The 26,887-nt window shown below is 40.8% G+C and overlaps 2 protein-coding genes across 6 annotated transcripts in view; one reads left to right on the top strand and one right to left on the bottom strand.

Moving 5' to 3' along the window:
• Positions 1-15,821, top strand: snap23.1 (synaptosome associated protein 23.1). 2 transcript variants are annotated; one of them, XM_086182925.1, is made up of 8 exons: positions 1-142; positions 6,122-6,236; positions 10,035-10,076; positions 10,361-10,409; positions 11,395-11,512; positions 12,539-12,709; positions 12,944-13,088; positions 14,279-15,821. In XM_086182925.1, exons 2-8 carry the CDS (start codon positions 6,180-6,182, stop codon positions 14,339-14,341), a joined length of 645 nt encoding a protein of 214 aa, XP_086039051.1. In that variant the 5' UTR covers positions 1-142; positions 6,122-6,179; the 3' UTR covers positions 14,342-15,821. The 2 variants fall into 2 exon arrangements, with proteins under 2 accessions (XP_086039051.1, XP_086039050.1); XM_086182924.1 differs by lacking the exon at positions 1-142 and adding an exon at positions 163-298.
• Positions 15,822-17,498: 1,677 nt separating this feature from the next.
• Positions 17,499-26,887, bottom strand: part of sptb (spectrin, beta, erythrocytic) — a 43,653-nt gene continuing 34,264 nt past the window's right edge. For all 4 annotated transcript variants that reach the window (XM_086181660.1, XM_086181662.1, XM_086181661.1 and 1 more), the window contains 14 exons: positions 26,705-26,835; positions 26,290-26,494; positions 25,852-26,075; positions 25,597-25,747; positions 24,703-24,947; positions 24,092-24,230; positions 23,644-23,728; positions 22,437-22,633; positions 21,986-22,068; positions 20,907-20,970; positions 20,401-20,657; positions 19,663-19,836; positions 19,030-19,072; positions 17,499-18,820 (listed from right to left, as the gene is read on the bottom strand). In XM_086181660.1, the coding sequence (XP_086037786.1) occupies positions 18,629-18,820; positions 19,030-19,072; positions 19,663-19,836; positions 20,401-20,657; positions 20,907-20,970; positions 21,986-22,068; positions 22,437-22,633; positions 23,644-23,728; positions 24,092-24,230; positions 24,703-24,947; positions 25,597-25,747; positions 25,852-26,075; positions 26,290-26,494; positions 26,705-26,835 (2,190 nt within the window). In that variant the 3' untranslated portion in view covers positions 17,499-18,628. The remainder of the gene's footprint in view (positions 18,821-19,029; positions 19,073-19,662; positions 19,837-20,400; positions 20,658-20,906; positions 20,971-21,985; positions 22,069-22,436; positions 22,634-23,643; positions 23,729-24,091; positions 24,231-24,702; positions 24,948-25,596; positions 25,748-25,851; positions 26,076-26,289; positions 26,495-26,704; positions 26,836-26,887) is intronic.

Raw genomic sequence — 26,887 nt, 5'->3', positions numbered from 1 at the left:
TCCGACAGCACGTAAACGCAGCAACCGACACACTTCGGACCGCAGAAGTGAAGGAATCCAGAAGTTGTCAGCACCAACTTCACATACCGCAAAGAAAGAAGGAGGAGTTGCGGGATCATTTTCGAAACAAGGAGGGTTAACTGTGAGTGTTGACTATTTAGATATGAATTGCTCCTTCGGTTTTTTTCTTAGTTGTTTGGGTGGTGGCGTGTTGGGTAGTAGTCTGGAAAGCGGAACTAGCTTACTAGCATATCAGCTAGTTTTAACAAGTTGCCCGGATACTTGCCTAGGAAAAAATGTAAGGAAACTATTTATATGGTTTTGTCAACTATATGACACAGTCATGAAGTTTTTTTCAGTCTTTCTTCATGTTTCAAAAGGCTGCTGTGGAATGTTACGGGCAGGGTTTTGTCTTGGGTAGGACACTGCTCTTTTGGGTCGTGTAACGTCACCTGTTTATAAACTGACAGAGGTAAAATAGTCGCTACTGTTTTTACCTGCTTCAAAATTAATGTCAGATGTCTACCTACAGCACCGCACTAACTTTAATTTAACACACCGGAAATGATGAGCCATCTGTTGTATTTTCACAGTTGTCATCAGTTTGAATGGTTACTGCAGCGAAAAACGTCGACAGTGCTTCTTATGCTCTTAAAGTCATGTCCTGTTTGCGCTGATCAGCATTATTGTCATTGGCCCCTCCGTTCATGGCCACAACTCGTCACTGTGAGTTAACCACAACATTTCGATTTTATCATTGGTGAAGGGGAATTGATGTAGGAATCTTTTTTTTTCAGAGTGCTTATGTTATTTTGTTATTTGTTTTTTTTAAAAAGTCAGGGAGTTAAAAAAAAAGTGGGGCTGGAGAACTTTTTGAGAAATATGTCAGAAATGTAAAAACTCATGGACACATTCTTCAGAAATACTTCTGAATTTGGAAATATCTGGTTCAGATGAAAAAAAAAAGTTTAAGCATGTGTTTATGTTACATCAAACCACACAGCTTTTCAAAATTCATTGTATTTTGTATTGGCTAGTACCTCAGATCATGACAATTTTCCTTAAAATCATTGAAATCTATTTGTAAAATTGTGTTCAGACCTGATGTTTTTAGCATTCTCTATGTTTGAATCTTTAGAAGATCAAGGAAATGATTAAGTACACAGCATGATTGGGACAGGGGATACGTTTTTTTTTTTAGCTGCACTAAGACCTAGACGAACAGGTTTGGGTGGAGGAACAAGAATTGTGTTTCCCTGTAGCAGCGCTTGCACTATAGGTGAAGAAAACACAGTGAAGAAAGCATGAAGAAGAAAGCTGTTGCATGAGAAGTTAATTCATGTTATGCCTGCAAAGCACAAATTTGTATATCTACTTTGGTGCAGCCCTCTCATCACTAAGTCATGAGTATGAATCAATATCCAGCCATACAGGGCTCTGCCTGACTGACGCCAGTAATTGATCTTTTAATGTTGACATGTTCATCTGCACTTGTTGTGGCTTGATATTTCAAAAGGGCACAATGAGCACTAATTCTTTGCTGTAAACTCACACCAATGTCTGGCCAAATCCAATGATCTGCTATAAAAGGCAGTTGACTACACTCTTTCCAAAAACAGACAGAAGTGCAGAGTCAACAGTGTTGGATCCTCTGAGCTGGCTGCCAATGAGGCTATCCTTTTCCCTCTTTTGTTTTGATAATATTTTGTAGCTGCTGCAGGGACATTTAAGTTCAGAGGTTATCCGTAAAACAGGAAAATATCACTCCAAAGGGAATGAAGCTGACAGGAAAAGAAGAGGGAAGCTACAGTAAGCAGTGTTTCCTCCAAATATAAACTCTACACAAAGAATTAAGACCAGAGCTTTGCGTCAGTGTCCCTGTCCTTGACTGTGTCATCTTTGTAGTTCACAGAGACAACCTTGGTCCTTTACATCTGATTATCTTAATACCATGTTACCTCTTGTGCCAAAACCAGCCTGGAGCCTCAGTTACACCAGCCAGCTCAGTACTTCCTGATATACTGGACCCTATAAACATAACTAAATACACAAATCTTTTTTTTTTTTTTTTTGCACTAGATCAGCATGTAGCCGCCAAGTACCCGATCATTTTGTTGTCAGAATTTTGATTGAGGCCAAATTAATGGCTTAATGCCTATCAGTGTATACATCTTTAATGATGTTTTTTGTATCTATGTATAACATTAAGATATGAAAAGTGTAGTAGGAACACATCTGTCTCAAAGCACGGCATGGCAGAGAGGAAGTCATGCTACAGAATATAAAATGAATGATTGCAAGACTTCAGAGTAGAACTTAGCACATCGGAGGTGCTCAGATTTGGTGTATGTTATTACTTCCTTGACCCTATTGCTAATTTAGAACAATCATTTATTCAATGGGTAATGTGGGAAAGAGTTATGGTTTCCTCTCTTTGTTCTGCCAGACTGAGGTCAAAATGACAGCATCAGTGTCATTCTCACAAATACAATAACATATTTCAACGACAGTGTCACAGAATTGATTAATTTTAGGACCAAAAATACATCTGAGGTTGGTTGGCTCGTGGTTGCATCTTGGCAATTAGGCTGTGATCTCAGGTCCATTTTCGCCAACCTACTCCTGGACAAATGGAGCTCGTTGAGCACCTTGAATTGCTGTAGTCCATGTCGAATGCATATTGATGAAGAGTGCACCAGTTCTGTCGTTCTCTGCCAATCTTGGTCTGACATCCCTATTTCCAGTTCTTCCTCCCGTTGCCTCCGTTTATATCCAAGAGATGGAGAAGCAATACTTGGGATGTTCTTCTGTTAGATAGATACTGTACTCTTGCCAGCAGGGTCCATGTTAAGTAGTTCATCTCTCCAGCTGGTCTTAGGTGGGTCCAGTGATGATGTGCTTTGACCTGTAAATTATTCTGAAGAACATTGAAATCTGCCCTTTACTGCACAAAGTAAATACAAACACAGTTGTTTAAGCAGATTATGAAAGGAATGGAGTATGGGCTACCTAAAACAGAGCAGTGGGACAAGCATATGTAGTGCCAGTGTCATCTGAACAGCAGTCGTACTCTCAATTATTTGGAAAGGAATTTTTTCTCAGGGGTATCAAGGTAAAGACTAAGGAGCACAGTGACACTGCATTGCATGCATATGGCGGCATAAGGGAGGGAGTTGCCTCAACCGAGACTAATCTGAGACCCAGAATATCAATTTAATGAGATTGGCAGCACAGTAGAACTGCATATAGCCTGGTAGTGTCAATCCTCCTCCTCCTGCCTTTTCCAAAAGTTTTTCCTAATTCAAGTTAAGTTTTTAATTCCAAATGAAAGGGGGTATAGGGTTATTGATCATTTCCATTTTAGAGTTATTATTAAAGAGGTATGCATGTGGCTATTCGTTAAAGCTTATCAAAATCGGAAAGATAGAAATGGGATTGAAAAAACGTTTTGTTTATATGGAAGTGAAACCCCTCAGAGGTGGAGTGGCCGTCTAGCAACTGAAGGGTCGCTGGTTCGATCCTCACTTCCCCCAGTGACCATGTTGACGTATCCTTGAGCAAGATACGGAGCCTCTAATTGTTGAAAACCCTTCCAAAGTCAAATCTTTTGCCAAGCAACTGATATGGCAGAGTTCTGATTTGAAAAGAAGAGGAAGAGATTGTTGTGTTTGAAAAAAAAAAAAAAAAGAAGCTTATTATGTTTCCAGTGTCCACAGCTATGCATCACAGCTTGTCTGACACTGGTGACATCAATCCCCATGGCATGAGATTGTGTTCCTGTGAAAGAAGGAAGTTTTCACTAATCAGGAATGCTAAAGCCAAACCTTTTAAGAGTTGCAAAGAAGTAAAGATCCTCGTCATTCTGTCAAATGCTTCTTAAGCTTCCACAGATATTAATTTTCTCATTGGGTGAGTAGATCACATGCAGCAGAGGTTTCTGGGTAAATGGCCTGCAGCACTGAAAGTGTTGCAGGTTATCTTCAGCATCTCCAATGCTGGTTGCTAGTCTCTTGGTCAGAAACCTAGTGTCATCACAAAGTAAACTATTCAGACATTAAGACTCACACCCAAGTTGTCTTAAACAACATTGTGTGTGTGTGTGTGTGTGTGTGTGTGTGTGTGTGTGTGTGTGTGAGAGAGAGAGAGAGAGAGAGAACACCTTGCAGATACTAGCTTATCTGGGAACTTTTTGTAGAACTCAACTGGATATCCGTCAGTTCTCGGCGCTTTGCCTGACTTAATTTTCTTAATGGCACTGTCAATCTTGGCTTTTGCTATATTCCTTTTTTTAAATTAGATTTGTCTGGCTCATCTAAAGTCAGCATTTCTCGTTCAGTAGAAAAACTCTACCGTCTGTTCTTGACGACTTTGCCTTGGAGGTATATAGATTTTCTTTTAAAATGATTTGGAACTGATCATTAATACCTTGTTGGTGTGAATTGCCCTCTCTCTCCCAAATGGCAGTCTTTCAACAGCCAGCACGCCTGCCACATTCGTGGCATTTTCTGTATTTTCGAGTAGGGATCTTCTATACACTGACTACTCCGATTCAGTCTGCAGTTGAATTTTCTCCCTGTGGAACTCCTCAGTGCATGACAAGTTGATTGTCTTAATTCTTTCTATTGTTTCTAGCATATAGTCTGTACTTTAACGTTCGCTAACAATAAAAAGGTAATTTGTCCCCTTAAAAAAGGTTTACGGTTTCTCATTGAATGCTGTAATTTATCTTCAGGGATTCTTTTATTTTGAATGAAAAGGTTAGTTTGGGCTCATCAATGTATTTTCTGCCAAAATCCACTTGTGCTGGTGGGAGTAATGTGAAGTTCATTCGTAGATAGAAACTAATCAAGGCATACTGTAATAATAATGAACTTCTCAATGCTCTCAGGACATTTGTGTGTATTGGCTTGTGTATACAACAGGAGCAGTGTAGTAATTTTCAATGAACTGGCTGATTTGTTAGTTTCTGTGCAAATTTCAGTGATATTTCCACTCTTTTACCACTCATCACCTTCCAGTCCCATGATTCTGAATTTCCTGACGACAGCCTCATCACTTCTGTCATTGTTGGCATTCATTCTGCTGGTCACAGAACACCTCTGCTTTAAGCCCACACGTTTTGTGTTTGTTCCCAGCAAACTGCCTTCTGTTCAGACTCCTTACCATCCCTCTGAGGTAGAGCCTTATTTGTTTAGGTTTTGCATCTCTTCTTCTCTCTTCTCTCTCCACAAGTGAAGTTGCAGTGTTTTTATCCACATTTAATGTTGCTCATGGTTAAAAGCCTTAAATCCTGACTGGTGCTGTGGCATGAGACATTTAACAACTTGAACCTCCCATAACATGATGAATCTGACTGCTTTTGATACACAACAGTAAGAAGACACCACTTGGATAAACATCGCAATTTTTGCATTATGGACTGTAGTTAATTTGAGACAGTAGCAAATGTCATGCATGCTCATTCAAATAAGAGAATTTTAATTGAGGCTACTGGTTATGTTTATCACATTAAGAGCTGTAATTTTTACGATTAACCGTTAAGACTTTATCATGACCAATTAATTAAAAAAAATCCCTCTAAACTTATCTTAGCCTAATTGCTTTTTGTCTGCAGTCAAAGTCTTTACCTGATCATGACAAAAAAAAGCACACATTTCAGAAGTGTGTGGTACATGAAATTTTCCAAACTGATTCAGTGCTGCAGTCCGTGATTACAGTATGTCCCGCCCACCCAAAGCAACAATACTGAATGTTCTTTGGCTTCAGCTCGTCTTCTCATCTCACTCTGATAAATGTCAAATTAGGTCCTTTGGCATATCTGAAACTATAGCAAATATTATGTACTGTGCACATTCTAAAAGACATTGTTATGCAGGTATTTCTTTATCCAGTAGTTAATTTGAATAGGGTTGGTGGACGTTACTGAACATCTGTAAAAGAGGGGAACATGCTTAATTGTTACATTACTGCTAGTTTACATCTGTAGTCCCTGCAGGCAATCTTTGTTCTCATGGTGGCCTTTTGTTTCAAGATGTCACAGACTTGTTGGAGTCACAGAGTGGGATGATAATCGACCCCAACCCCTTAATGTGTGTTCCTTTTACCTCGGCCCCCTTTTCAGGCCGCAGAATATCGAGCTCGGTGCCGCGGGGGGAGCCTCCAAACAGGACAACATCAACATGGAAGACATGACTGTGGAGCAAATGACCTTAAGGGCCAACCAAGTGACTGATGAGGTACACACACGCGCGCACACAATCGTTTCCTGTTTCCCTCATTATTCCATGGTTTGTGTTTCTTTCTGAGCAACTGTCTTAAAATGCAAAAACAATGAATGCTACAGTTAAGAGCTGCACTGCTGCTCTGTGTAATTGCTAATATAAAATTTATTGGACTGGTTATAGTTTCTTTAAAATTTTGAGAGCAGTGAATGTAAAATATGAAAAGTTGTGTGATCAATTGTATGTCAAGCCAATTTTGTAACTGTGGCATAAGTGTAATTTAATCATGGCCACCATGATTGAGAAGTAACCAGCATTAATCATTACCATGATGGCATAATCACACAAGCCCAAACCATGCTAATTTTAGCATTGTTGGAAATGCATTTTTAGGACAAGAGTAAGGAATAACACACATGCATATACACCAAGAAGCATCGGTTTCTACAGTGAAGCGCTGGTAACGCAGGGGGCGGATGATTTAGAATAATCACATTTCTAGTTGATTATTTAACCTGGCATTAGGAGGAATTGTATTAGGCTTTACGGCTAATTTAGCCCAATCCCTCCCCTCCCCTCTGCTCTGGACAGTTTGAATGTTGTCAGCTATATCTAAGCACTATATTATCAGGGAGATAATGGTTTAATCAGCACTCTGGGGCATCATATGATCAGCCATCTGATTCAAATGGAGTCAAATTAACTTGCTCTGTGTTGGCTCGTAGCTGTGCACGCTTTACCTTCCTGTAATTTTTGATTGTACTAATTCCATGTGTGTGTGTGTGTGTGTTTGGGGGGGGGGGGGGTCTGCTCTTTCCTGTCACATTGTGTTTTGTTTTTAATCTCCGTGTCCTCTGGAGTAACCTGCAATTTTCTCATTTCCTCTTTCTTCCTTCTGCTGCCACCTGGTAGACTGAGATCTGTGTGGGTCGTTTTGCTAAAGTGACCGTACAACATTGCTTTGGGTAAAACTTCATGTCTTAACACTCACAGCTTGACTGACTTTGCGTTTAGTGCATTTATAACAAGGCATAAAGGTTTTATGTACTGTAGGAAGCTGTCATACAGTTTAGGTCAATGTCTATTTAATCTTCAGTAATTAAGATACACACTTGAACATTATGACACAGGTATTTGGGTGTATTTTTGTGTTATTCTTGCGAAGCACTCAAGTTTACTGCAGCTTATAAATACCCGTGGTACGATAACCCTCAAACTTTAGTTAAAAGGCTTAACATGTAGCTTTCTGGAACCTGCACGTGCCACGCTTAATTCTATGTCCCTTTAAGCCATCCCAAAGAAATGATAAAAATACCACACCATTGTCTGTATCTAAAAGATTTCTCACAGCACCCCAATCTGGAAATTTTGGCTGCGACTGCCATTTTTGGCTTAATTAGTCAAGTTCAAGGATTTTAGAGGACATAATGTAATGTTCATCCGCCCAAGTGATGTTCTGGCTTCGCCAACACAAACCTGGCCGAGCTCAGCACGTCCCTCTCGCCAGTTCTGTGTTTGTTTGTTTCTTAAGTCGCTGATTAATGTATTCACAACAGACACAACACAGAGAATAGGAAATCTGGTCTCCATGCTTTCTCATGTTAACAGTTCATTAGTGATGGTAACAATGGAGTCATGCCCTGAGTCACTCCTTTGGATGCTCTGCTCCCTGTACTGGGAGCTATTAATAGAGACGCTCAGAAGAAATCTGCCTGAACTGGCTGCATTCCAGTTCGCCTCCGTCAACGCTCTGTAGGTTAATCTGTGTCTTACTTTATTTTATTAACTTAAAGCAAGAGAGACATGAAGAGAAGATATTATATGTTAGGTACATTTGTGGACAAATGATGCTCTTATTAGTACAGTCCTGATCAAAATCTTAAGACCAGTTAAAAAAAACCTTCCTAAGATCCAACAGTGCAAAATGCAGTTTTTTAACTGGCCTTAAGATTTTGATCAGGAGTGTGTAAAGATAAAAGATCGGACATAAAAGAATATCTGTCTTAAACAATAGAGTGAGTGGCCACATTAGATCTCACTGCTGCCCTGATGTAGTCCACCTCATTAAGTAACTGTGTCGATCACCTCGAGATGTTTTGATAGTGAAGAGAGGGCATTAAATAATAACATTTAAGCTGCCAAGCAGTTTATGCTTTCATCCAGGTCTTTAGGTTTTTTTTTGTCTGCCTAAATGTCACCAAGATTATGCAAAAACTTCCAAACGGATTTTCATGAAACATATAATACAGAAAAACCCGATAACCTCACTGGTTGGGGCAGATCAATTTTAAAATGGCGAAAAGCAGTTTATTAGTATAAATAAGTTATAAATGATCTGTCAATACCACGTTATCCATACATTTGCAGGGTAACTTCTGTAACTCATATAATAATGAAATCAACCGTTCAGTTCCACCTTAAATATAAGAATTAGATCCTCAGTTATTTAGAAACATTGCCACAACAATACAAGCCTTGGTCTTTTCTGTCAAAGTCTTATCAAGCTGAATATTTAGTCAATTATGTAGCTGGTTAAAAAAAAAGAAAAAGAAGACAGCAACTGTTCTGTCCCATTTGTCTAAGTGAGGGTTGAGATGGTGGGCCTCCCCTTTAACTCAGCTCAAAATTAGATTTTATTTTTTTGGTGTCTGTGTACTTCAGGATCATCAAAATGTTAAATGATCCCTTAGCCTAAGATTGCTGTTTCACACTTCAGAGCAGTACACCACACATGTCTTGAATCATTTATTGGTCCATGACTCTTGGCAAGAGGGGAAAACAGCAAAGTTCTCGCAGCACTACCATATCTATAACCAAATCTTTTAGCCAAGCTGGAAACACCTGGGTCTATTCTACATGATTTCCTTTGATAACTCATTTTCGTACTCCTCCATTAGTAGCCTACTTCACGCTTTGAAAATCTCTCATCTCTTATATTTTGAACAAGAAATGGAAGTTGTAACACAAGCTTTTTGAAGCTGTCTTACCTAAGATTTATTAACCAAATTTTACCTGCTGAAAATGAACAGATTAATCAGCTGTGTAACCTCATTCAACAAATTAAAGCCGCATCCTGATTCTCATTATTACCGCATGCATATTAATTTACTACACAGCTATACTAGAGAGTCTATCCAAAGAGAAAAAGGAATTCAGATATAAATTTAATAAGTTCGAGTCACAGAAAATGTGTTACAAACAGTTTTCAGGCCTAGCGCGGGCATATAGTGGCATGATGCTACAACTTTACACTTGGAACAGATTGGTTTTATAGATTTGTTGCCATCTACCCTCATAGCTGTATGAATATTAATGGTGTTGCTTCCTGCACATGTTTTTGTGATCGTGTGCATCTTTCTATTCTTCTCTCTCTTCTCCTGCTGCTCTTGTTAATTCCCTTTTGTTGGTCCACATTCACACAGAGTGCTGGAATAATTTAGGGAAAAACAAACCCAGATAGATGTAAAACCACGTCTGGGCTAAACATTTGGTCCATCTGTTCCAATATAAACAAAATGAATGATCCCAACTCCTAGAAAAATGTTAATATAAATAGCAGCAGACATGAAATATGATAAAGTGAAAAGCAAAATGAAATCCATCCATTTTATTGACAAATCTCTTCCTCCGTTATATTTGGTCAGTCAGGCTCTAAGGGAGCCAAATATGAAAATATATCACCCCATTTGACCAAAAAAAAAGCTCTGATGTGTGAACGCACTCCAAATTTGTCTGTGTTTTTCTGTTCGAGCTGATTTCAGGTCAGGTTTTTACTCTCATCCCATTACTCACCTTCTGTGTTTTTGTCTGCAGTCACTGGAAAGCACACGGAGGATGCTGCAGATGGCAGAGGAGGTGAGGCAAAGCACAAATATTAACTTGTGACTCAACAAAGTGTCCCTGTTGGAATCAGGGAATGTTGTTTACAGCAAACACCACATTGCACACTATAGTCCTAAATTATATGTGACACACACAATTACATAAAAAGTTCGGCTCAGTTGTAAAACTCTAAACTAAAAAAAGTATACTTATATTACTGAAACGTGTACAACGAACTCTTATGTCCTGCATAATTTATAAATCTATCGTCAGTCTTCTATCTTGGCTTTAACTTTAGCGATTCTTGTGTTTTTCAGAGCAAACAGACGGGCGTCAACACCATGGTGATGCTGGACCAGCAAGGAGGTAAATGGAGGACATAAACACAGCCAGCTGTCATGTACATGTTCCGTCCTTGTGTTTCTGACGAGTTGCATAAAGACTAATGGTTTATTTCACCTGTAGGATCACCCCTGGTCACTTTTTAGGTTTGCTTTGATTTTGTTTTTTTTTTCCCCCTCTTGTGGCTCAAACTGTTAGAGTCTATAAACGCAGTCAAAATGATGTTTTTCCTGCAATATAATGTCAATCCTTGGGTCTTTCCTGATTTCTGTCTATTTTGTTGACAAAGCCACACATTTTGCTTAGATATCATTTAGGCAAACGTTATAATTTTAGTAACCTTCTGTCTGCGTGATGCACATCCCCACAAAATTCACACATATACATTTTAATGGGTTTTTCGATTAAAAACAAGATTAATGATGCGGAAGTTTGATTTCTCTGCATCACTGATGAGGTTGCAATGTCAGTCAAAATTTGCCAGAGAAGTTTCAAAATCTTGCAGCTTAAAACTACAAGCATTAAAAAAATGCTGATGAACTTCATAAGAAAAAATTCCAGCCAAGATGATCATCTTTTTGTTTTGTTTGTTTGTTTGTTTGTTTGTTGTCCTCATCGTGCCTCCAAGACACTGCTGGCCAGATAAATGTGTTCCTGTATTAATGGTCTTGTCAGATTCAAGTCACGAGTCTCATATTTGTGCTGAAGTCTGTTTTATTGTTCTTTTGCCTGTAAATGTTTGTGTCAGTGCTGTCCAAGGCGTGGATTCTCTCTTTGAAAATGTGCATTTGTATTTTTTTCCCCTCTCTGCCTCCAGTATGTTCTGCTGTTTGTTCTCTGCATCCCATTTCTCTCTGCTGCAATGGCCCAGTTATTGACCCAATTTATGAATCCTTACAGGGATCATGAAAGTTATTTTTAATCTCTTCAGTATATCGATAGATAATAGCTGCAGTAATAATTGTAGTATGGTGAGTGTGACATGGCGAGGCGTCTCTGTGTGTTTCAGAGCAGCTGCGACATGTGGAGGAGGGCATGGACCAGATCAACCAGGACATGAGGCAGGCAGAGAAGAACCTGACAGACCTCTCTAAGTGCTGCGGCCTCTGCGTGTGCCCCTGTGACAGGTACGCTGTCCACCCGGCCCCCCAGAGCCCCCAAGACCCTGCTGTGATTTTTGGTTGAGGAGATCAGGTTTCTCATAATCTGATGTTATATATTTGGCCTTATAATTTATCTCTATGCGGCTGGTTTTGACAGATATTTCAACAGGAATTTTTACAGTAAGAGCAATGGATGCACCCAAATTCCGAGTTATTAATGACAGCAATTTGACTGATAGCTTCCTTTTTTGTGTTTAATGGAATAATTAACAAGCAGTAGTTGATGTACTAAAGAGAGACGAAACCAAGTTGGTTGGACTGAACAAGTTGGTTTCCTTTTTAAAAAAAATCAACCTTATTTAAGCAAATAATTCAGTCTGGATCTTATATGAACTGATGTTTGGTTACTTGGTCAGTTGTGTGGACTCAGCAGCTCTGGCCTGATGTTAAGTCCCCAAATACTATATGAGTCAGTACTCTGGCTGGCTTCTTCCAAGGCTTTGAATTATTTATCATCATTATATATATGTATACACACACACACACATTTGGAGGACAATATCATTAGGCTCCTCCCATCAGTCACATTGGACCGATAATAATGTCATTTAAGTGGAAAGGAAAAGTTCTCTCAATGTCCAGGGGTGAGACGGAATTCCTCCCCATTTATTCAGAGTTGTGTGTGTGTGTGTGTGTGTGTGTGTGTGTGTGTGTGTTTGCGTGCACGCGTGCGCACCTCATGTGCGCCTATTAGACACATTTTTTGGTATAAACACCAACCTTATTGTGACCCCTAGTCTCCATGGGGACCATATTTGGTTGTGCCAATGTAGGCACAACCAAATATCTGAGGTCCTGGTAAAACTTTGTGTGTGGGTGGTGAGATCTAATGTGATTCTAAACATGACCAAAACTCTTCCCAAAATGCTTTCATGTTGGAGTAGAGGAATCTTTGATGATTACCAAAAGATGAGGTAGGGGCTCTTTGATCGTCATTCTGACTAATCGGCGTCAGTGACTTCAGTCAGAGCTGAGCTGCTTGTCTTCCAGGGTGACGTCTATTGAGAACGACTCTCGGTATAAACGGACCTGGGGCATTGGAGGTGAGAATGAAGGTGACGCTGGCGGATCAAAAGTAGTGTCCAAGCAGCCGTCAGCCGCTCAGAACGGCCAGGCGGGCCAGATCAACGCCTCGGCCCCCTCAGGACCCTACATCAAGAGGTGAGCTGCTCATCAGAGTCTCTCCAGCCTAATAGTGCACTCATGTGTTTTGGTTACGTGACTGAACTGGAGATACATTTGACAGATAATTTGTAGATACCAAAAAAATTATGTTTTTTCTTAATGGCTTTTGTGTGAGCCAGAGACTAAATCTGAACGATAAGGTCAGGACCCACCTCTCGTTGCTTCATACTGCTTCCTCCATCTTACATGGATGGTTTGTGTCTGCTGCAGGATAACTAATGATGCACGTGAGGATGAGATGGAGGATAACCTGGAGGTGGTAGGGAGCATCATCGGCAACCTGAAGACCATGGCAGTGGACATGGGCAACGAGATTGACAAGCAGAATAAACAGATTGACAGGATCAATGACAAGGTGAGACTCCCAGGGCTCTGCCCCGCCATGAGTCATTTGCCAGGTTTTGGTTTTTATCTATTCACATGTTGCCAACGATCACACTTCAATGTTCCATTTTTCTTTCAGTTTAAAAGGACAGGATCATTAGAGTTGTCTCATGAAGGCGTGATTCTGTTATTGATGACATACTGAGTTTCTTCAGTTTGCTGGGTGGGAGCAGTTCATTTCCAGTTCAGTGGTGGTTTTCTTTTCTGAAGGAGCTTTTCATGAGTCTGACACTGACCCTCCATGCAGCCTCTCAGGCCAGTCAGTCAGTCAGTCACAAGCCATTTGAGCGCCTGTCTCTTTAGGGACCCCCCCTAAAAAAATTACAACGTACGGTTTTAGAAATGTTGTTCAGTTCCAACTGCAGGACTACATTGTGGGTGATATAAAGCCAAAGCTGAGGACTCACATTGTGGCTTTCTGCTTACTGTTCTGGCTGACGACAATTGATAATAAAGATTAGTTGGAAAGCACCAAGGGAGCTTCGCCATGAGGAAGAAGAATTTGTTGAATTTGAAGGCAGTGTTGCTCTTGTTCATAACGGTAGGTGTGCACGCTGTTGCCACAGCAACCAGCCCTCCTCTTAAAACGTATGATGTGTCTGTCTGCTATTTGGTGTAACAAGAAACATGCCCTCAAGCCCAAACACCTCATGACTCTGCTTCCACGTCCATCCTAAATTTCCTACCCGTCTGAAATCCATTCCGACATTGGACAGCTGGTCTGGAGCAGCTGATCAGGACACTGCAGAGACAGAATCCAGTGAAGCCACTTCAAAATGTGTCACAAGGCTCAAAAATCATGTCAGAAACAGGCTGCAGTGCTACAGTGTTTACTCGGTTTAAAACCAACTGAAAAAGACAGACTAAAAGACCAGGACTCAATCAAATGACCTTTGATAAATGTTTAACCAAATGGCAAATAGTAGCATTTGAATAACTAAAAACAAATCAAACTGAATTCGCATAAACTCAAGCTGGGGAAATTATCAGATATAAATGGTGTTGGTGAATATTGTGGCCCCTTTAAGTCCGTTTGAAATACATGTATTGTGCAACTTTTCTTTTCGGTTAGTAAAAGCATGACGTTGTGGTTTCTCTGGTCCTTATTTCTATGTGATGGTAGAACCTTGAATGACCTCCTGTTCTTACGGTTCCTTCCAGGCGGACATGAACCAACATCGCATTACTGAAGCCAACCAGAGAGCCAATAAGCTCATCAAGTAGACCAACGCTGCTACTTCTCCTGGCTTTATCCACCAATTTGAGACACACACACACACACGCACGCACACACGCACAGAATGATCACTTCCATACGTACAAACACACACACAAGAAGGCAAATGCTTTTGCAAGCAGAGTGCTAGATTATACTGCACTAGGATAAAGAAGAACACACACACGCAAACACACACTCAGATTGGTTCCCCTGCTGTCAAGCTCCAATACTTCGACACGTGAATTCAGAGTTGTGCTGGACCGGAGAAGCAGCACAAGCGTTGAAACTGAACCCAAGAAGACGTGCCTGACTGCCTTTTGCTGCTGTTCCATACCAAATATGCACCAGATCTGTTGTACGGTATCACAACATTCACAGGAAGTAAAGTAGCCGCTGCTTTCCTTCTTCTGTTTCTTCCTTTTTTTTAAACTTCTGAAATATGAACTTGTTTGTATGGAGGTCATGCATGTGTCCATCACACCTGATTAGCATTCACGTTGGTCCTGTCCAGATATAGATGCATCTCAAAGGTCATAAATAATTGGACTTCTCCACCAAGCCTAATTGGTTCAGTATGTAATTATTGTTTCATGTGTATAATTTAGAGATAATGTGCTTATTTAATGATTCTTTATTGAGCAGAATTGACTTGTTAATAAAGTTGTCTTTTAACGCCTTCCCCAGCATGTCATTCATGCCACGTGAGATGTCAAATCCTCTTTTGATGCTGGAATTGAAGCACTTAGACCTGAATGAAAGCAATCAAATGTTGTCATTTACTGACAGATGACAAGTCAAGGTTGTTTGCGAGGAACTGTTGACCTGCTCTTGCAAATCTCAGTGATGGTCAGGAGGAACAGTCATCATGGGTGCTGCGTGATTTGGTGGGAAAAAAACAAATTATTGTGTACGCCATTGCAGTGAAATAAACAAATGGTATCATGATTCTATTTGCTTGTTATTAAGGAAAATGCACAAGTGACTCAACCTCTCGCTATCGTTTTTGCAGAACTGTTTTCAAAATGTTTTGCTAAATTAGATAAAGGCAATTTTTTTTAACCACCAAAAACAAAATAGCATTTTTTTTTTTTTTTGGTGGTTGAATAATGGCGAAGGGTGACGTAAGTGCAACTCAGTGAACCGTGCAGCTTTAGTCATTAGCTCTCATTTCCTCCTTGTGTACCTCTGAGTTAACAGAGAGGAGCTCTAGAACCTCTGCAGGGATAATCCATCAGTTATTACATCTATTGGGGACTGAGACCATACTGCAGTTTAGTCACAATGAAAACAAGAGTGTGTGTGTGTGTGGTCAGTGGTTGTGTTCTAACAGCCATCCCCCTCACACGCTCATGCCACTCTTCTATTAATGGCCAGTTTTCACATCTGATGATGGAGAACGTTGTTGTTTTGGAGGCGTAGCCATGCTTTCACGTAATTGCTGGCAACTGTAACGTAAACATGTAAATGAACTTTTTTTTTTCTTTTTTTTTTAAAGAGTTAAATCTAGGAAATTCTGGCATGGCTTCCACGTGGAAAATTGGCACACGATCGATGAATATGCTGAAAATATGTCGTACGCATCTTTTGGCTGAGGAGGTGAATGATGATTTGTACTTGCTGCTTCAGGCATCCACCTTTTGATTCTGTAAAGATTGAACTGGACTGTTATTCAGGGCTTTGTACTACTACAAGCGATCATGCTCCGCCCTCTCATCAGCTGAGGTCTGATTGGTGGAGCCTGAGGCTACCTGGCTGTCTCCACTCTACTTGCTCCACTGGAATGTAAATACAGCAGTTGTCTCTTCTTGAGTACGTCCTCATGCAGCTCGTCTGAAATAGTTAATAACAGATTGTTAAGAGTAAGAATATCTGCCTTTGTTAAACTGTTTGTTCTCAATAAATCTATTCAGGAATGACTTGTGATTGATTTATTGATGTGTTTTGTTTTTTTTTTTAATTTCGAAACACGTTTAAAAAATGCAATCTAAAACAAAACTAGTATACAAGCAAAAAGCTCCAAGCTCCAAAATATATATGACCAACCAAGGAGCAAGAGGAAGTTAATATTTTTGTGTTATGCTACTACATGTTTAAAACTTCGATTCATTTTATAACAAAATACTAAAAAATGCATTTATTAATGCAATCCTTAGTAAAATAGAATTTTGAGGAAAGTCCTCATAACGCCCCCAAATTGGTTGATTATGTGTTTTATGGGGGTTTTTTTGTAATTGCACCAAATTTCTGCTTTTATTGCACCTTTTCTGCTTTTATTAATCAAATAAATCACCTCAAACTGATAAAACTGTGGACCTGGATAAAAAAAAGAAAACAAACACAACCTGTATTCATTTCAGAAGTTTATTTTAAAGTTTATTCTCTCAAAATGTATTTTGGATATTTCCTGTCAACATTATTATTGTATTTTTTGGGGGGTTATTTTACACGACTAAGAGAGTACAAAAATGCAGATTTTTAAAAACCACGGAACAGAAAAGGCAAGTGGGAGGGAGTGGAGGGATCAAGGTGTGGTAAGAGGAAGTGTCAGAAGGAGCAGAGGAAAACATCTTGGTCAGTGACTGAATTGAGAAACAACAACAACAACAACAAAAAGATGGAATTCGTGTGACGCAAGCTTCCCCAAACCATTTCCAGGTGTAACAAAACTAGATGGATTTCATGTTTTTGCTGGATCCCACGCACACAGAAACATTAGCGATGCTAAGAAAACGTCGTAGATGGTCGGGGTTTCTCTTTCTACACACGGCTGAAATCATATGAGGTCTCTTGAGTTGGGTCATAATTCAGGGACAGAGCCCCGCAGAACAAGGCAAAGATGGCAGTGGTAGAGTGTGTGTGTGTGTGTGTGTGTGTGTGCGTGTGTGTGTGAGAGAGAGAGAGCTATGTGACACACACTCAAAATTCGGGGTGCCAGTGTGTACCTAAATGCTTGTCACGTCAGTTTGTGACCTTCCTGTTACTTAAAATCTGCACTTCTGAAGACCAGTGTTGTACTTTTGAAGTAAATGTACCTTTGAGGAACTGTTCATTTCTCATCCCTTCATTTTTGAGAGTGCAGATGGTGAAAATAAACCAAACCCTGACATCTATTAAGGTCATTTCCTGTATGCATATATCACTTAAAATGTATTTCTCTAGTATGGCTTTTTTTTTTTTTTTTTTTTTTTGGTGTTGTAATCTACCAAATGCTCCCTTCCTTACTTTACATTCATTGAAAAAAAAATACACCCCCATAGAGAGCATGCCTGGCCCTGTCGAGTGGTTAGGATAAGCAGTCAAGATTCAGCGCTTGTCCTCCACTTTGGTTTGTAAATCGTAAAACATTTCATATTCGTAACGGTGTCTGTTCTCACCTTAAAAAATGTATTCTGCTATAATTTAAGGAGCCAAAGTTGAAGACAAGTACATCAAGTCTCACTGAATCAAGAATATCACAATAGCACCATATCAAACTAAAACATACCTCATGCATCTGTAGATATATAAATATATATATATATATATATACTGCATATATAAATATGTTAATGAGTAGATAGGAAATCGAGGGTTCAATACACGTGTTGAATATATTTCAAATTCACAGAGTACTGCCACAGTTCAGCCTGAATTTATTCAAAAACTGACTGATGGTGGTGTCACATGACTGCTCGAGTCATTTCAAACCCCTTCACAGTGCATAGAGCATTTTTAGGCTGCTTGAAGTGTGTGTGTGTGTGTGTGTGTGTGTGTGTGTGTGTGTGTACTGTACAGCGCTGCGTCTCTACACCGCATTTACAAAGCTTTTTAAAGCCTGTTAAATTCACTCCCGTAGCGCTCCAAATTCAACCAGCACAGTATTACAGTTCACAACCATTTTGTAAGGCAGAGAAATAAGAGTACTCGGGAGGATTCTGGAGTCGTCCCTATTGTTCATTACAGGCCTTCATATTGTACACAGCTACATTAAAGCGTGCCATACCAAAGTGAAAATTGCATCAAAAGTAACAACAAATACAACAAAAAAAGTCTTACAAACATTCTTTGGTTGAGTGTGAAAGGAGCATTCCTGTGCTTTAATACTCTGAATTTGGCATCTGTTAGAAACACAAAGATAAAAGCGACCTTTGCTTTAATACAGGCAAAAGAGTGGTGACTTTAACTTATAAACTACATATTCATGGTATTCTTGCAAAATAATATTTAAAAAAAATGCTTGCTCTAAATGATTGTACACTACTTTCTCTTTCCAGTTTGCCAAGTTAACCTCCTGACGGCCCTCCCGTCTCCTTTCACTTCTTCTTGGCGAAGCGTCTGAACTTCTTCTCCTTGTCTTTCTTGTCAGAGCTGGGCTCAGGGAGGGCAGCTGAGGAGGAGGGAGGGGGCAAGCTGTGGGTTTTTGTCCCCGAGGGCCCCGACGCCTCCTCCACTGCCAGGGGTTGAACGGCCCTCTCCATGGCCTTGCTCCAACGCTGGAGATCCTCCTGAAATTAGACACAAAAAATGAATCAGACTGAGCTCCACCCCCGGATGGTGTGCGCGCGCGCGCATGTGTGTGTGTGTGTGTGTGTGCGCACGCACGCGTGCGTGTGTGTTTGGGTCACCGGGGCTAATGAAAAAACTGAGATGAAATGAGGAAATAGTACCCAGGTAGCGTCCCACCTGACGATGTCAGAACCGTCATGTGACTCACCTCATCTTTACACTGGAACAAGTATTCACTGCCGTCTGCAAGGCTGTGAGGGGAAGAGAAAACCAGAGTGGAGTGAATTGTGGGAATTCAGGTGTTCAGTGGTTTACGCTCCTTCATTTCTTTTGCTCCTCTTTATAAGTACTCTTTTTATTGCATTTTACTCTCTTATATCAAATAGGATTTTTTTCAATGAAAATGTCTGCCTCCTATAACTGCTTTAAGAAAAATACTACATTTATTTCCTTCGTACATTCCAAGCTCTATGACTTGGGGACTCCAATTAGTACCCAATATTAGTACTGGACTGGGTTACGTCTTTTTATTGCATTTTAATGACTCCCATATTTTATCAGAATATTTTATTGCAAAATTCTGCCTCCTGTATTTGCTATATGAAGAAAATAAATTGAATAGCTTCCAAGGTACATGACCTCGGCACTCTAAAGCAGAACCGAATATTAGTACTAGACTGTGAAACACTTCTTTTGATTGCATACTACTGCCTAATATTTGTATACACAGCTGAACTTGAATCTGAGCAATTCAGAGTCCTCAAGGTTTTTTTTTTTTATTTACCAGTAAATCATCAATTTATTAAAAAAATACTCAAGAATGAATGGACAGGACTCTCACCGTAGTTTGGCGACGTGCTTCTTCTTCTTGTAGTTGGTGAGGATCTCCCAGCTGGCATTGCTGAGGACCAGAGGGTCTTCACCGTGGTACGTGACTGCATGACCGAAGCTTTTAGCATCCTTGTAGGCTGAGAGCTGACCCGGCTTCAGAACACAGTACAGGTTGTTCCACGACCTGAGATGAAGGAGAAGAGCAGCAGCAGTGGGAGGAGGGGTTCAATATTGATTATTTCGAGAACCTAATTATGTTAATAATGCAAAATCAATTTACTTTAATCCCAATCAGGAGAGGCACAACGGCATCTCTCCATTTAGACTTAATTAAGTTCATTAAAATATAAAGGGGGCTGTATTGTAAATGAGTGTTTTCATTAAGAGGAGCCCAGCTACATCCTGGGTAATAATTAAGGAGTAAAAACAACAACTTCTTGGTTTGCTTGAGTATCAACAAGTGGACATAATGCTGCACGAAACAGTAGTTTTACTTCAAAAACCCACATGTAAGGTGATTACAACAAAGAGCCTCTGATTTCTTCCGCCAAAAAGGGAACGTATCTCAAAAATCAACAGGTCTACCAGCCGTGAAGCCACAGTAACTCCAAGGGCTGACATTACGGCAGTCTTCATTAACTCTTATTACGGTTAATCATTAATACTCGTGTAAAATTAATGCAGACATGGTAGATTTTCTTAAAACACAAACTTTAATTGAAACAAAAACGCAGTAAATCAGAAGAACCTGTTTGAAGCCTTCTTCCCTGAGCCCTCCATGTCATGTTTGCGGCCCAGCACGCCCTCGTGCAGCACCGGCTGGGCTCGGGAGGCTTCTACTGGCATGGTGGCTGCTTTCTCTGGTTCCTTCGGGGTCACCAATGAGATGGAGGGCTCCAGCTCTAGAGAGCCGCTCTCTTTCATCTCAGATTCTATAGGCACCGTAGAGTCACCCGCCGCTCCTTCCAGTAAACCTGAGGTGGGCTCAAATGCACCAGAACCAGACTGTAAAGGCGAAGAAGAAGATAAATGATTTTTTTTTTTCAAAAAACATCAACCTGAAAAGACAGCTTTGATTTATGCCCCTTAAAACATTCCTCAAAGAGTCCAAGAGAAAGAGGTAGGAAAGTCAAGGAGCGTTGCAATCCCAGAAAACAGCAGAGGAGAGAGGAGGATTTTATGTTTCTCCACAGTTCTAATGTTGCGTGAGTGAGAGGTCACCCATGAATAAGTCAGTGTTGTGTAGTTACTAACCAGAGTGTGTCCCTCTACAGTGTAGAGTTGTGACGAGTCCTCTACAAAGCCGGTGTCTTCTCTCCTGGTGGGAAAAGGAACAAGGGTCTGCATGAGAAGAAGCAGTCCGTCTGGAGACTGTAAATGTAACATAACTTCCTTTGTTTGTGTGTGCGTGTGTGTGTGTGTGTGTGCTGTACAGCGTATGTGTGCGAGTATATGAACGCACATTTGGGCATACACACTACTGGTGAAAAGTTTTAGAACACCTCTGTGTTGTGTTTCTATCGTCCCGGTCCAGATGTTTTACTTATTTAGCCAGTTTTATCAACGTCTGTCTCGCCGCCACTCGACTTGTCAAACCTGCGGCTCCAAGTTGTCTTTTCACAGTGGAAACTTGCTGACTCAGACAGTTGTTTTTTCTTTTTTTATATGTATATTTTATCGCAGGACTGCAAGAGATTGTCATGGACTTATACTGTCTCGCAGTATTTTCACATTTACAGCAATCTGACAACATTCGTGTATTTTATAATGAGAGAATAAAAAAGGAGAAGTGATGTTCATTATCTTAAAAAAGTGTAGGTATATTAATAAAGATAATAATTTAGTGAGGGATAATAGTGAAATGATAACTTGGACAGTTTAAGGTGTAACTTGTGCTGAGGCTCTTCCAGTCTGCTGCCGGAGGAACCTGACACATTAACTTCCTCTCTACTTTGTCTGCAGGGCCATGATGGTCCATCTTTCTTGTTTTCTTAATGGTTCTTTCAGGCCATTGCAATGAAACATTTCATTTAATGCAATGAAATAATGTCTGGAAAAAGCTTCAGACGGTGTAGTAACACCCTCTGTCCCAACACTGCTTTTATACAAACTGAAAACTTGTTGTTCTATCAACTTTTCCAGACTTCATTGAATTCCATTGTCGCAGAAAAGCTAGTAGATGTTCACCCTGCTGATCCCTGAATAAATCCTTTCTTACCTTTAAGGGACTCCTTCAGTTCCAATAGAAACAGAAGGAATGTTTGTGTGTGTGTGTGTTTGTGTGTGTGTGTGTGTGTGTGTGTGCGTGTGCGTGTGCGTGCACGCATGCTTACCTGCTCTCCTTATCTGAGCGCTGTTCCTCTTTAATGAATTGCTCCATGTCCTGTTGATGCTTCCTCAGCTCCAGCAACTCAAGCTGCAACACAAAAGAACCGGGATCAGCCACCAAGTCAATAATTTGCTCCAGTTTATCAACATGATCAACTAAAAGAATGCTTCATAAATGGTTTCTGCTAAAATTTACAGTCTTAGTTCCCTTTAACGTGTTTTTAATCCTCTTCTCTCTTTCCAGCACTTTCAGCTGAAATTTCTCTATGAAAACTTATTATTGTCGTCATAATTTTGTTACCACCACCATTTATGAACAGATTGAGATGTTTGGGAGTAACAGAGGTGAAGGGCACATGTAGGCTTAACTTAGAATAAATATTTGAAAACTGTTTAAAGTTGCAGTGTCAACCCACAAAATAATTCCATTTCTTCTCTTCTATTATTTCTCCGTACCGTAGTGAGACGCTCAAGTGCAGAGAAGCGCTCTTCCCAAGTGGCGGTGGATTTCTCAAAGGCCTCGTGTCGCTTCAGTAGCTTCTCGACGTCGTCCACAGACTGGCCCAGGTCTCTGCTGGTCACGTAGGGCTCCTGAGCGATGAGCCAGGCCTCGGCCACCGAGGCGTCACGCGCAAACTGACACACCTCCAACACTGGAAGGAAAGCAGAGAGGAGCCGTTACCAACACCGCAGTTTTCATAAATATTCATTCAGGCAAATATCTGAACAGCAGTTTTTTTATTGGAGAATTTAGGAGCATTCATTTATTATCTGCTTGAGTCACATCACAGGACAAACTGCTGGTCCTTACAAGGTGAAGCTTCAGGGTCAGAAACTGCTGGAAAATTAATTATGTGACAATTTTGAAAATTAGGGACGTTTTCAAAGAGACTTTCAGAAAGTGAAGAAAACTTTAGGCAACTTTTTGTTGCCTTTTAAAACGTGTGGATATTCATGAAATCGAGCCCATTTATAGACAGAAACTTTAGAAAAGGGAAGATATAAGATATATAGAAGATAAGAGGGAGGGCGGCGTGGCTCGGAGGTAGAGTGGTCGTCTAGCAACCGAAGGGTCGCTGGTTCAAGCCTCACTTCCCCAGGTGACCATGTCGAAGTATCCTTGAGCAAGATACTGAACCCCCAATTGCTCCTGATGGCCCTGTGATGGACTGGTGACCCGTCCAGGGTGAACCCCGCCTTTCGCCCAATGTCAGCTGAGAAAGGGTCCACCCACCCCACGCCCGCGACCCGTAACGGATAAGTGGTATAAAAAAATGGATGGATGGATGGAGAATGAAACAGTTTATGGAAAATCTAAATATACATTTAGCTTCCTCTTTAGTTGCCAAGCTTGTATCCACTTGAAATATTTCCTCCAGACTTAAATCTTTAAAGTTTAAACTTCTTTTATTTTATGTCAATATGGATGGTTGCCATAAAACTGAGAAACATACTGGAAACTGTAGATATGATTCCAGAGTGGGGGAGGGGGCAATCAGCTGATTTCAAAAGCTGTTTATTAAAATAAAGAAAATGTCTATGATGCGTGCCACTGGCAAAAATTCTCAGCGTTCACGCGTCAGTTTTTTACACGTGTGAAGTGAAGGTGAACGGATACTAATGCGCAGGGTGTAAACATGAAGGTGAGTGCAGTTGTACTCACAGAGTCGGAGCCAGTCCCATCTGTCGTCCCACTTGAACATCATCTCCTTGCGTTTCTCCATCAGCTGCACCAGCTTCTCTTTGATCTGACACCAGCAGTTACATCGTTGCAGTTACATATCAGCATCATTATACATCTCATCCCCCAGACTGGCTATTATCCTCCAAGAATTAGTATTGTGAAGTAATTAACTGCATATTAGATTCAGTGCGGGGTCAATTGCTCATTTAAATTCTTTTGACTTTTCCATTTCTAATTAGTGTTTGCTTCATAGTCTCCCTGATGAGTGTAAGATGAGTGGATTCTTTTTCCTTCCTGGCAATCCAATTGGTTCCATTGTGCCAGACAAGAACAATCACTCCCAGAAAAGTAATTAAATCTAATGAAAGCAGTGATTTGAGGCCCGGCTGAGGATGAAAAGACGATGCCTTTGCAGCCGAAGCCTCACCTCAGCAGAATCTCGGTGCTTGCGAGTCAGCAGGGCCTTGCCGAGGTCGATGCAGTCAGTGAATTTGGCTCCCCTGGCCTCGATCTCAGAACGGATCCCCTGGTGGTACTTCTGCAAGAGCTCCACAGATGAAACGTCCCTGATGCCCAGTAGAGAAGGATATGAGGAAATACTCTTTAATACATGGAGTTTATCTACCTCTGTTGGTAAGAGCTGGAACTGCAACTATGATGACCAGGTAATTTTACAATATCAAATCCAAAAATAATAAAGGTCTGTACTGTTGACCTTTATATTTGCCTTTGTGTATGGAAGTCCTTTTGGGTATAACTTGTATGTCATGCTTGTGAACATACAGATTTTTTGGTAAACTGTAGCTGTTTTTCTGGAATATGACAAAATATCACTTAATGCATCTTTAATGGCCTGAATTATCATCATTGGTGACTAAACAGTGTATAAATTATTACAAGGCATAAAAGATTGATCTTTAAAATTTTCATTGATGAGTTCAATGTCTCAACTGGATTTCCTCCTTAGGAAAAAAAAAATGTATATAGCTACTTGCAGAGCTCATTGGTTAACTAATAACTTGGCCTCGGTGGGCTCACCTGGGCTTCTCCTGCGTTTCGATCTGCTGAATGATGCTCTCCATCCAGGCCATCAGGTCTCGCACCATGGTGAAAAAGCGGAACTTCTCAGCTGTGTCCACCAGTCGGGCCCTGCGACCCTCACAGGCGTCCAGCAGACCCTTCCAGGCTTCCAGAACCTCTCTCTCTGAGGCCTGGATGGCTTCCGCTCGGTCTCCTGCATACTGGGCGTGAAGCCTTGCTGCTGTTTCCTGAAACTGTTGAACCTGGAGGACGGGCACAGACGGGATGATTGACACTAAACCAAACGTTTCTCATAAATACATTATCTAAGTGGCAGGGGGCTTGTAAATACGTTAGCAATGTAGCTTTGACCCTATATTACATTTGATTTATTTAAAGAATTGTTTTTTTTAGGCCACTTAGGGGCAGCATACTTGTAAACACATCAATAACTACATTTACATGAATTGCAGTATTCCGATATGAACCGAATGAAGATACGGATGTAAAGAGGGGATAATGTCAGCCCAAGTCAGATGTGGAGTATCAAATTGTATTCATAATTGCAGTTTGAAATGCATCTGAAATGCATCTGGATTATTATGACAGTAAGAAAAGAAGGTCTGTAAAACCAAAATAATTAAAGAAGACTTCAATTTATCATGTTGTTCATATTTCAAATAATTACTGTAGGTTTCAAGTAAAAGTAAAAAAAAAAAAAAAACAGGATGAAGTTTCCATTTGGATCCTCAACTGATAAAAATTCAGACTTTCACAGTTGCACAAATATTGCAGCATTCTCTCTCTCTCCCTCTCTCTCTCCCCTCCAGATATAAATCATTCAAGTCTGCCTTTTGGCCACTGCCTGCTGTGTTCCAGTGGAGTAAAGGGGCTGATCCCCTCGTGTTATACCTGTTTGCCTAGAGCAGTAATGTCTCGTTCAAAGGCGGCGTGCATTCTGTGGAAGGACTCGGCTTTGCTGAAGTCCTCTCCCACATCATCAGGCAGCTCTTTCTGTTTGTCCTGGATCTGAACCACCAGCTCTTTACCATCATCAAAGTACCTTAAAGTAAAGATGGATGAATTTGTGTTATCGGCACATTTATCACATTAAATGATGAATCTTAGAACATCTGTATACTCCTCTACTGGTGCGTCACTTCTTACTTGAGGAGTTCGTATGAAGCGGTGAGCAGCTGAGCCCGGGTGTCAATCAGCTCCAGCAGATCCGCCCAGCTTTCATTGATGCCGTCCTTCCACTCCGCCATGGCGGCTGCATCACTGTGGCCGGCTTCAATCAGCTCGTCTATCGTCGTGTTGACCATGTCCACTCGCTCCTGACCCACCATCCCCGTCTCTCGTGCAAATTCTCTGAACTTGTCCCTCAGGAGCTGCAGCAAAAGATGGAGTTGCTTGAATCGGTGGAAGCAGAACCAGTTTGTAGTCTTTGTTGTTATTTTGTTCATGAAGTTTTTGTTGAAACAATTACACTTCAACCAAAATAAGTCCTTGCAATAGGCCTTTTTGTTTCATGAAGCTGGTAATATCAAAAAATGGTTTCAATGTTCACGTTTTATTTCTATGTTTTTGTGCGTATAACATTACAGTGACGTGGTCCAGGTCCTGGCCCATCTCCTGAGAAGAAGCCACGACATCCCTCTCTGAGATCCAGTGTTCCAGATCCTCCACCTCTCGGCTCAGCAGGAAGTGGTGGTAGGTGTGGTCCAGCTTCTTCCTGCGGTCCTCGGCCAGCTCCCGTAGCCCAGCATACTGTTTGTCCACCTGACCTTGTCGCCTGATGATGTCCTCACTGCAGGAAAGAGTGCAGGGAGAGGATGGAGGGAGATAAGACACAGGACATGAGACTGGATTCACATCTTCGCTCTAGATGAGATAATTAAGATGCAGGAATGATCACACTTCTGTCATTCATCTGGGATAACATGAGGGAGTTCACCACTGTGTAAGGAGTTCAGACGGAACTTTCTGAGTGTATAAATGAAGTGATCAAAGCACGGACCCATTAGGATGGTCCTCAGCAAACATCTGTTGAGCTCGGTCGGCCAGCTTCTGGATGGAGTCGGCATAATCATCCACCGCCTGCTTGAGGATCGTGTGGCGTTTCAGAATCAGCATGGCACTTTGCTCATCCTGAGGAAGAGGAGAATGAGAACGAGAGAGTGTAGAGGATGCTACGTATAAA

The sequence above is a fragment of the Aulostomus chinensis genome, chromosome 17 (genome assembly GCF_037954235.1).
Source record: "Aulostomus chinensis isolate RoL2024-O1b breed Wild chromosome 17, RoL_Achi_v1.0, whole genome shotgun sequence".
In the NCBI taxonomy this organism is placed as follows: Eukaryota; Metazoa; Chordata; class Actinopteri; order Syngnathiformes; family Aulostomidae; genus Aulostomus; species Aulostomus chinensis.
The sequence above is the reverse complement of the archived record's forward strand: the minus strand, read 5'-3'. Positions and strand labels throughout refer to the sequence as shown.